Source organism: Bacillus rossius, chromosome 1 (genome assembly GCF_032445375.1).
Source record: "Bacillus rossius redtenbacheri isolate Brsri chromosome 1, Brsri_v3, whole genome shotgun sequence".
NCBI lineage: Eukaryota > Metazoa > Arthropoda > Insecta > Phasmatodea > Bacillidae > Bacillus > Bacillus rossius.
The window spans coordinates 123,103,841-123,115,872 of record NC_086330.1 but is presented as its reverse complement, the minus strand read 5'-3'; the positions used below and the strand labels follow the sequence as shown (position 1 = coordinate 123,115,872).

Here is a 12,032-nt window from a genome sequence, read left to right as displayed (position 1 = left end):
CTGAGTTTAACATTATACCGAACTTTTATCAGAACAAAAACATTGATGACACCATAACTGCCGGTAAAAATAGTACATAGAAGATATCTTATCGTATGCCGTCGAAAAACAGGGCATTAATCTATGTGAAAATATTAGAACGTACCATAAATATCGTAAAATTAAATTGCGGTGCCCCACTTTTAACTTGTCCCAAATAAATGCAACGTAATTACCTATAACTCTTGTAAACAGCGTAAAATTTTTATCAAGCACTTTTAAGCACCTAAATGTTTTTTCAAGCACTTTTAAGGGCCCTTGATTACTTCAAACCATTTCAAGCACTTTTCAAGGACTTTCAAGGAGCGTGGGAACCCTGATATAATACATACCTACATAACTTGTAATTGAATTGCTTAGATATGTTGCTACTGCCATATTAGTTTTTATTATATTTTTACATAATTTAATTAATATTTTGTAAACAGAATCTTTGGTATGGCTGGAAATTGTTTGGAGGTTAACTTAGAACTGATTACCGAGAAAAAAGTAGATCTGACACATCACCAATGATGATACTGAACAGAGCTTCCAAGACCAGTGAGATGACCATCTGAGGCCCTGGACCAGTGAGAGAGCCGTCTGAAGTCTTTGGACCTGATATAGGGTCGTGCTATGGTTCTTGGACCAGCGAGAGTGTGATCTAAAGTCTACTGTCTGATGCTCTTAGACCAGTGAGAGGGATGTATGAGGTCCCTGGACCAATGAGATGACCATCTGAAGTTACTGAACCACAGAGATGGCAGTCATGCTGGTTGAGGGAATTAATACAGCTCTCTTGCTGGCTTCAGGGACCTCAAACAGCAGTCTTGCTGGTCAAGGGATTTCATCACAGATCTATCACTGGTGCAGGGACTGGTGCTGGTCCAGAAACCTTAGACAGCCATCTTGCTGAATTAGGAACCTTAGATTTCGACTCTTGCTGGTAAAAGGACCTCAGCTGGCCTTCTCCTTTGGTTCGGGGCCTCATACGGCTGTCTCGTTGGTACAGGGACCTCAGACGATCATTTTGCTGTTCCATGGATTTCAGCACAGTGCTTTGAAGGGTCCAGGGAGCTCAGACAGATTTCTCACTGGTCCAAGAATCTCATACAGCCTTCTTGCTGGTTCAGGGACCTCATACAGCCAATTCGCTGGTCCAGTGACCTCAGCAGATTCTGGAATGGATCTTAAATGCATACCATGGCCTGTTACTTTCCAAGTTTCCTTAAACTGTGATGTTAATTTTAACCATCTCTAATGACCTCATTGAGACATTAAACCAAAATTATATTTTGCATTGTTATTTTGATTGTTGCACCCCAGAGTTGCTTGTTGGATGTGCTTCATTTTGTTTTACCGGCATCTCAGAGGATGATGATTCCATAATATTGTTGGTTGCAGGAATAAAATGTTTTGAAAAGACATTTACAACTGTTGGTGGCATAAATGTTCCCAAGAAGATATTTTGCATTGGCACTGATGGTGTGAAAAGACCTTTACTTATTAAGGTTAGTTACTTGCTAGTAACATTTTTTTTTTTAAGTAGACATCATTGCAGCTGTTTATTAATAAATGTATACAGTTTATACACATGTTATTTGGGAGATATTTTTATTAATGTAAAACATATATCCTTCATGGCAGAGCAGAATGCCTGCAGTCGGCAAAACACAGGCTCTCTGTGTTTATTGTGCTGCAAGGTTACCTAATTGTCAGGTACTGCAATGTGCATATACCAAGTACTGCAATGCATATAAATTATGTGTTCTACTCCAATCCATACTCACATTTTAATACGTGTCAAGCCTGGCTTGCTATAGTGATCGTGTCCATAGAACCCAGACCATTCCTGCTGTTGAAGAATTGTAACATCCAGGTGGAGTGTAGAATTGTGGCTACTGCAAGTATCAGCAGGTGACCTTGTTGCATTGAGAAGATTGTAATGTATCTGTTGTAGATTAGATCATCAATAATGCTTGATGCCTACAATTTAAAAAAAATCTCGAGACTGCAAATGATTGCGTGGCCATAACTGTAAACATGATCTACATTACTTTTAAAATTCCAATGAATTCTATTATCAATAGACTTGTGATTTTTATCCTATTGTCATGTTAAATTCAGCCATAAAAAGAATACTGAACCGCAACCAGGCCTCCTGATATTCGGACCATGGGATTCCCCTCAGTGGGCCTGTTCATAAACAGTTATTTTTTAAGTGGATTGGGGTGTGCATTGTGTGCTAATGTGCATTATGTGCATACTTAAGGTTTAAACAATTCTGGATGACTTGAAAAACTTTTTTTTTTGTTTTCACGAATGTCCCCAAATTGTTTTACTCACACATTTGCATTTTGTGTAAATGTTTTTTTTTTTTTTTTTTTTTTTTTTTTTTTTTTTTTTTTTTTTTCCAGGGTAAGGATGACTTGCGTCAAGATGCCGTGATGCAGCAGGTCTTCACAATCATGAATGCCTTACTGAACAGTAATAAAGAAACAAAGAAGAGGAAACTTTTGATACGCACTTACAAGGTGATGCCTTGAATGTTTCTAACTTGTTTTAATTTCAGCTATTTTTATCAGAAAATTCACCCACAAATTTTGTTATGGAAAACAATTTGTTCAAAGTTTGTTACACTAAATATAAACATGAGTCGCCATTCTGTATCAGTTAATAGCTTATATTTTATGTAAACTTCATTCCTAAACTTTCCATCGCTGTACATGCGGCTTTATATCTTCTTATTTAGTTAGAATTTTTAAAACGTATGTTGTAATATATTCCACAGAATATTTCCCCTTGTCTTTACGAATTGATTATTTATGTAAATAAAATCATTTTTTTAACAAATATAATGTGTCAAAATGCCATCATAACTGAATGCTTAGCGTTAGATGTAAGGATATGGTGTTCAAGTCCTATTTATTTGTTTTTTTGATTGTGAAACAGTTGCTTTATAACTTTGTGAGTTGCTAGTGTACTATACTGAGCTTCATAAGAGCTCTGCCTATCTGGGTATACCTGGGTATAACATGTAATGTAAAAAATGTTCAAGATACCAGAGTGGTGTCTCTATTTGAAAAGCCTTTAAGGATACGACGAGAGTGGATGAGTAGTTGTTTCTATATTTTGTTTTTAAACTGTATTTTCAGAATAATTTTTAGGCATAAAACTCCCAATAGAGATAGACTTGCATTACACCTTTATCGCCATGCAATGTTATGGATACCACTCACATCTCATAGTTGCCCCGTGCACGCTAGTTCAGAGCCTAGTGCTTGGAGGAGATACAGCGCTAGAAGCACCAGTAGTGTCACACGTATCATCCTGCCTCACAGACACTTCCCTGACACTCTCAAGGTATCCGCATGGCCAGGCCCTCAGATGGCATTCAGAGCTTGAGATGTCAAAGTGCCATTTACAAAACAGTTAAAACTTCTTCAAGGTTAAAGATTATGGTTGCTAATAACTTGAGTCAAGATGTTTTGGTTTTTAGTTCTAGGCTAATTTTGTATTTTAACCGGAGATTTCTGTGTCATAGTTTATATTCAAATAAATTCTTTTAAATTGTAGAGATAGTGTGGTGTTCTACAAATATGACACTCATATATTATTTAACCATTGTGATATAGATAGTATACATAATTTTTTATTTTTATTTTTTATAACAAAATAATTATAATAGGCATGTCTTACGTCAGAATTACGCGATAAAATAAAATAAATTCTTCAATTTCAATCAACTCTAACCTCCAAGGATGATGGCAAAATAAAAAAAAAAATAATAAGCAGCGTAGAACCTAAGTTTTTATGAGAATGGAATTGGGATACAATACCAAAAAATTACAAATCAGAATATATTACTATTACCAGTAAATGAACCAATATGTAGTGACAAATACAACAACAAAATCTTTCATCATGCATAAAACTGCAACCAGGTTAACTAAATTAATAGTACATGCAAACTTTGGTGTTTTCTCTTATTATGGCAGTAGCTATGTTAGTATGTAGGAATGTTATTAGTGTGGTTGCACTAAATTTACCGTAAATCTGGGAACAGTAAATTACTTTCACTCAGAATAACAATTCCATACCATTTGAATCACAAATAGGATCTGTTCTAACATAAGACTTAAAATTTAACAGCATAAATTCTCTTCAATTTAGTTTTAAACAGGTTGCCAGTTGCTTTCACAATCTATTCAAATGAATTAGCAAAATCCAATGAACCATTTATACCTTTACTACATAAAATTAAAATTACCTTCATATCGTATCACAAACTTCAATATAAATTTGTACATAATTTAGTTATTAAATCTATTTTATAACTAATTGTGTTGTATCAGTACTTTGGTTTTGATTCGATCGGTGGTTGGGGTTTCAGCGCTTTCATCCAAAATGTAATAATATTGTGGACAATAAATAGTATTTAAAATACAATGGAAAGCAATGTAGAAATTAAAAATAATAATGTCATCAGTGTTGTGCCGAAACATAGGCCCAGATTGTTTGTTTATATTTACATTTGCAAACATTAAATTTAATATTGTGAATCATTACAAAACAGTATCGAGTGTCAATGTTATTTGATTATAAACAGAAAACATTTATCTTTGTGAATGCTCTCTATGACTCTGTGTACCGAGTTGTTTGCAACAATACATTTAAAAACTTATTTTTTTATTACAACATTTAATAACAATGAATAATGAAAAACATTTAATATTTAGGTTGTTGTTGTAATTGTGTGTAATTGTTTTGGACTTAAAGTTTAAATCTTACGATTCGGGCCAATAGGAATCGCCATATGGACGTTTCTGAACGGACTGGCAACGATCGAAAGAATGTTGGGGACTTTTTGAAGACCGAAGGACGCTCAAAGTTAAAGCCAATATAGTTTGTTAAATAAATATAACAATTGAAAGTAAATAGGATTGTGTGTATTTATGACACAAGTAGGTATGCAAAGCTACGTGTGTAGAAAATGTTTTAGGGAAATATGTAAAATTTTATTTAATTGTGGATAGAAATTGTGATTGTCGCCAATACCGTAAGTCACGCCATTGTGGCGCTTGTTAATTTCCCTAATTGTCACTGCTACCCAAAACACACATCTGATTTTTATGACCCTATAGACAAATGAACCCTAAAGAACTTAATAGAAATTCGTGACATAATTTTTATAAACATAATTTTTTTAAATTTATTACAAACTTCATTATCTCGTCTAACCCCAGGTGTCTTGTTTTTAAAGTTATCTGCTCACCCTGAACTAGCTAGCCGGCGCATTATAAATAGACTAACCAGTTAAAATAAAACTTTCAAGTGGTGAAAATATTTGGTGACATAAAATCTATCAGGACTAACAAACTTTTGGTTTATGTGTGTGCCCTACATACCTCCGGAAATTTACGAATTTAAGGATGATCTGTTAAGCTAATCTACCACTGCTACAGTTTTTATTCTGAAACCCAAACTGCCTGATTGTTGTACTAAAGTTGAAATTATTTATGTGGGATATTTGTCTAACAGTGAGGGATAAAGTTATTAAAAATTATTTGCAGTTTTCCAAACAACATAACTACATAGTGTGTTTTTATTTGTCTACTGCCATTATTGTCCCATGGTTTTATGTGGTTTAAAATTGATTGTCACCAATACCTCATTTGAAAGCAATAATAAAATTATATAGTCCAATAATAATGTAAAAGTAGAGTGTTTAAGCTATCATAAAAATCATATCATACAATAATTATCCAGGCTTAGATGATCAGTATGTGACGAGCTGGACCACTGGTTTACATGAAGTAGAACATACAATTTAGACAAACTAAAGAAATTATTAATATGTATATATGGTCATTAAATTTAAACTTGTGTTCATGTGTGATTTTAATGTGTAGCCACCGATAGATACTAACCTATAGATGTGTCGCAAAAAAAGTAAGAGCAATAGACTATTAAAAACAGAACATATACAAATGTTATAGTTAAAATGAAGTTATAAGTCAAAACAGTCCTGATGATGACTTATCAATTCAGTTAATAAACAACCTTTCTATTATTCAAAATACCTTGGCTGTCCGAAGGCTAGTAGACTTTCTAGATGGGAACTATTGTACTCAGAACTTTCTTCAGCATCATCGACTGCAACGGCCATGGATCTGGATTTCTCTGGGTCTGCTGGGCACACAATACTGGTTCCTCCCTCTGCTTTGTCTTCGGCACCAATAACTCATCTGGTTCTTCTAGCTCAGTTGGGCTCATGTACAATGGAACAGCTCATATGTATGACTTCACCTTCAGTAGTAGCAAATACTCCGGATCGTTATAGATCTTTAATTCTTTGGTTTCCCGGAACAACTACCATCACATACACCATCTTCATACACAAGGTGAATGCTGTGTATGTCTTTGTCACAATTCCACGTCAAAATTAATAGAAGTCGTCGTCTTATACTTCTTGTAGTATTGGTCTCTTTCACAACCAGACTTCATTCTTAGTGTGTTTCATTCAGCACCAATTGTACAGCAGTGCATTAATATTTCATCTTCGTCGTAACTCGTCGATAGCGATAAATTTGTTACAGAAAGCTTCTTCTTTGTAACTAATTTCCATCTTAAATTCAGATTGAGCCGTCATATATTTTCTAATAACACTTACTGAAATAAATACGTTCCTTCAGGCTGAAGTGACTTGTTCTAACGGTGTTTACAACTTCTAGACGTTATCATCGTAGTGACTGACAAAAAAAAAATGTTTTACTTAGAACCAGGGTTGGCTGATTTAAACCACAATGGTTTAAACCATGATTTAAATCAAGTGGTTTTTCTAAAAAAATCAAATGATTTTTTAAAATGTATTTTTAAATAGAATATCTTAATAAATTTTAATGAAAGGTCTAATTCCACTCTAATAACAATAGTATGCTCATTAATGTTTCTTGTGATACAGGAACAAATATTTACGAATCAGGAGTTTATATTTTAAATTATCTGAATAAAATGTTAATTATATCGAGCTAAATACTCCTCTAAAATTAAATTAATTAGTAAATTGTAGTTAAAAGTTTAAAAAAAAGGAAATAAATAAATTTATGTAAAAAAAAAGATCCTATTTTGTGGGAAATCACCAACTACATATGTTAATCCCAGTTCTGTGGGAAACACCCATTCTATGGAGAATCCTCCTCCTGTAGGGAAATACCCTTTCTGTGGTTAAGTCCCAGTCAGATGTGCAGATTTGATGGATTTCATTTCTTTGATGTCATAACTTTTCTGGTTCAAAATGAGTGGTGGAAAGCAGGATGTTGTATGGCTTTCATTTGAAAGTGCTGAGAACCGAAATAACTAATGTAATAAAAAAACCTGGTTCAAACAAAAAAAAACTGTTTTAAACCAAAACACCTGTGTTTTTTTAATGATTTTTTTTTTCAAACCCCGCATAACACTATCTTCTTAAATAGTCATTCAACTATCATCGTAATGTTTCAGTTATAAGATATGGCATATCTTCATACAGTGCAACTTCGATTTAACGAAACTGAAGAGAATTAGAAAATATTTGTTATACCAAGTAATACGTTACAGGTTACAATAAGGTTTGTTATATTGAGGAAAGGTTGGACTATGATTCGTTTTAACGAGGTAACAATTTTTTTATTTCAAAAGAGTTAACACAAATTTTTGTCAAAATGGAAATCACAATCAATAAAAATATTTACATATAAATATATAAATATAAACATAGAAACAGTGTAGTTATGGTAGCTTAGTCGTCATTTTGTTAATCTTGATTAGAGAAAAAGTCACAAATTGTGGTCTGCTTACCAACAGTGTTAGTTATCACATCCAAAGCACAATCCAATTCCGTGATGGATTTGACTGCACCGTCACTTAGACCACCTTTTTAAAAAAAAAAAAAAATACACATTTTATTACATCTAGAGCGTTACAAGCATCTTTTATTGTAAAATCACGTTGGTTAATTTTATTCTCTTTTTCCTCACTTTCTTCCGCTTCTTCATTAGCAACTGGCAATACAGATGTGACAATTTCAGCATCAGTGAGTTCTCCACAGATGGCTAAATTATCATCTGAGGTAACAAACTCTTCGAACTCAGACTCTTGAAGATTGAATTCATTCTTCTTGAACTCTTGGCCAGTCTTAGCAAGTTCTGCGAGTGGCAAGTCATCCTTCTCATCACATGCAGCAGTTTGTGATGGTTTTTTTTTTTCACTGACTTGATTCTAATCCTTGGCAATCATCCATATGGCTTGTAACACGTCAATTGTAGTTGGCATTTAGTGTTCAATATCAGCAAGATACTGTCTGACAACTTCCTTCCTGTAGTGCATTTTGAAGCTTTGAATGATGCCTTGGTCTAGTGGTTGAAGTTTCGAAGTGGTGTTTGCAGGCAAGTACTTTATTTTTATGTTTGTCAGATTAGGAATGTCTCCATGTGCAGTACAATAATCGACGAACATAAGAATTTTCTTTTCTTTTTTTCAGCTCCTTATCAAGACTTTTAAGCCAATTCTTAAAAGCATCACATGTCAGCCAAGCCTTAGTGTTTGATGTGTAATCTGTTGGCAAATTATTAAAATTTTTAAAACATTGTGGTTTTTTGTATTTTCCAATGATGAGTGGCTTAAGTTTGTATGTCCCGGTACAGTTTGTCCCTAGCAACACTGTTAAACGAAGTTTGCTGTTTTTCCCGCCATGAAACTTATCGCCTTTGAATGATAAGGTTTTTTCGGGTAAACATTTGTAGAAAAGTCCTGTTTCATTGGCATTAAAGATATCTTCGAGGTCATATCCCTCAGTCTGCTCTGCAAGTTATTCTTTCCACTCATCACATACTTCTTCATTTACTTCTGCACTTTCACCACATATTTTTCGAAAAATAATCTTATTTCTTTTTTAAATTTTGAAGCCTCCCGTTGCTAGCACGGAACTGTGCATGTCCCAATACTACTACGAACTGTTGAGCTTTTTCCTGAAGAATAGGGCCTCCAATTGCCACGCTTTTGTCCCGGCTCTGTTTTAACCATTTCAAAACACATTCCTCTACGTCCGTGTATTCACATAATTTCAATTGTTTACCGTTTGCACGCAACCCACTTTCTTCGGAAAATTTATCTTTAAATTTTAGAAATGTGGCCAATGTACTTGTGGGAATTTCGTACTTTTTAACGATGTTTGTTTTTTCCTTTGTAGGATTCTCGTCTACAGTTAAGGAACACCTTTTTCGTTTCTCAGCCATTGCAACTTTAAAACTAACAACAATTACAAACAGCAGTGTTTACATTCCTTAGCATCAAACAACAATGACTGTCTTACGAAGAATTTTGTGAACTTAAGTGGGAATAATTGATAGGATACGTTATGTAAAGGTTATAAGTTGAAAAAATTAGTTAAATCGAGGTAAATAATACTTCCTATCTATATTCTGCAAGGATTAAAAATTTGTTATAAAGAGGTTTTTCATAAAATGTATTCGTAATGTAAAGATATATATTGCATTAGCTCTTACGGGCAGTTCTAGGGGATTTAGAAAAATTTGTTAAATCAAGGAATTCGTTATATTGAGGCTTGTTATATTAAGGTTGCACTGTATTATCATATTTGATGAGTAGAGTTTCAAGAATTGAAGACTACTACGTATTGCCCCTGTTGTGTCTCGAACTGAACATTCTTTCCTTCCATTCAAACATTCTGTTCTTGGCCTTCGACGTCAAAACATAGACAAAACTCGATCGTCTTCATACTTCGTTGTCTAACTAGCTGGCCAATCAGCACCCTCATTACAGTTTTGAATCATTTACACTAATTTCTCTATTACACATTATATAAATTAATTTACTCATGTTTAAATTGATGAATACATAAATACATACAATAGTAATTAGGTTTTTCACTAGCTCGGAATAAATCTCATATTGAATTACATTACAAATTTTTATAAATGTATGGTTAGCCTTTGGCTAAGAAATAACATAGCCTAATTTGGCGTGCATAGCTAAGAACAATGCAAAGACAAAATAAAAATTTAATATATTATAATGGTAAAGCATTAGACTTCTGTGAAATGAAATTTCTACCTTCACAGAGTCAATAGAATACAATAAAAATACACATTTAAAATTAATGATACTTAAAAATTTTAAAAATAAAAGGCAGCCAGCATAATGTAACTAATGGGTATACATGTATTTGAATAAATATTAAAAGGGGTTTTAAAGGATTTAAAGTTCTTACAAAAGCCTTAAAAGTTAAAAGCAAATGTTTCCAAATATCAGAGTACATAATGATAAACATGGCGGACTTTCCTGTAATCTGGTAACTTTTGTCAGGGTTTTTTCATTTCCCCTACCCCATAATTTTGTCAATGCTCCATTCTTATTTCATCACTTCTCACAGTCTCGGAGATCATAAGAGACGTTAACCTTTGATTAATTCATTAGATAACGGTGTTTGGGTACATAGTAGTAGCAAGTTTTACTTGTGTAGGATTGTTGTGGAAAAAATGTCTGTTACAATTTTACGTACCGACTGCAACTTGATTATCAGCACAAACAGAAGCAGATGTCTTTAAGGGAAAGGATCTTGTTTGTGCAGGTGGTGCCACTGTCTCAGTGCAGTGGGCTGATCGAGTGGTGCGAGAACACGCAGCCCTTGTACCACCACCTGGCAGAGCCGAACAACTACCACACTCGGTACTACCCAAGTGACTGGTCCCCCGTGCAGTGTCGCAACAAGATTATAGTATGTAAGCCGGTCGCAGCGGTGTTATTGTACATTGTCGTTGGGGTCAGGTGATCAGGTGTGTGTTTGGTGCTCACAGGAAGTTGCTAAAGCATCTAGCGAAGAAAAGTTTAGGGTCTACAAAGAAGTTTGCAAGCGACTCCGCCCAGCGTTCCACCATTTCTTCCTTGAGAAATTCCGAACACCGGCGACCTGGTTTGAAAGACGACAGGCCTATGTTCACAGGTTAGTGCATCATTTTCAATTTTTGAACTGTTTGAGTGTCAAAATAATTCTCTGGTCATTTAGAGCTGGTATATTAAATATTGAATGTAAATGCATAATTTAGATACGCAGTATGGGAAAAGATCTTAATGAACATGTGTGTAATTATTCTCTACTTTGCAGTCATGCATTCATATCCTTGTACCTGTTTGTCTATTTGTTCTTATACAACTTTAATAAATAAATAATGCTGTTAGCTGTTATGCTATAATTTTTTTCTTCATTGATCACTACTTATTAGGCTTGTGCGAATACCAGTTTTTTAGTTCCAGTTGAATACAAATACAAATATCAAATTATTCTGGAATACAAAAATTTAAATCGAAAAGTAAGAATGAGGATTAATATCCACTAAAAAATATTTTCACATCATGTAACAACTTCTGAAAAAGTTAGACAGTACTAAATTAAAAGGAAGGTTAAGTTAGTCAACTACAGTAATTATATGGGGATATGTTTGTTAGAATATGTTAACTACGAAATCAGAAATTATGATTTTAATTATGCAGCTAACCTAGCTTAATAACCTAACCACCCAAAATTTCATTTCAGTTCCTGTTCGCTTATTTCCACAACCTGTTACTCAACATTTTGATCCAGAAATTTTTGCGAGCTGCAAAGTACCATGAAATCCAATGAAAAAAATCTCATGAAAAAGTTGAATTTTTTTCCTTAAATGCTGTGATTAGTGATTATTAGAAATTAGTGACTAAATGAGCTCATATTTACATATTTGAACCCTAATTATTCACAAATGTTCATTGTTTACAGCAGCCAGGTAAATTGTACTGTAGTTCAGCTATTATAAACACAATATCTGCTATTTTCATTTGGAATCTTAAACCATTATTTATTTTTTTTTCATATATTTTTGAGTTGCAACATCTGTTTCATCATAGATACATACAACAAGTAAGCTGCTACTGTATGACATGGTAGTAGATTGATTGTGACTATCAATTTATAAGCCATT

At 33.8% G+C, this 12,032-nt stretch overlaps 1 protein-coding gene across 3 annotated transcripts in view; it reads left to right on the top strand.

Annotated features, from left to right (window-relative positions):
* Positions 1-12,032, top strand: part of LOC134544482 (serine-protein kinase ATM) — a 207,318-nt gene that overhangs the window by 180,798 nt on the left and 14,488 nt on the right. For all 3 annotated transcript variants that reach the window (XM_063388481.1, XM_063388480.1, XM_063388482.1), the window contains exons 41-44: positions 1,423-1,529; positions 2,436-2,552; positions 10,649-10,795; positions 10,875-11,020. In XM_063388481.1, the coding sequence (XP_063244551.1) occupies positions 1,423-1,529; positions 2,436-2,552; positions 10,649-10,795; positions 10,875-11,020 (517 nt within the window). The remainder of the gene's footprint in view (positions 1-1,422; positions 1,530-2,435; positions 2,553-10,648; positions 10,796-10,874; positions 11,021-12,032) is intronic.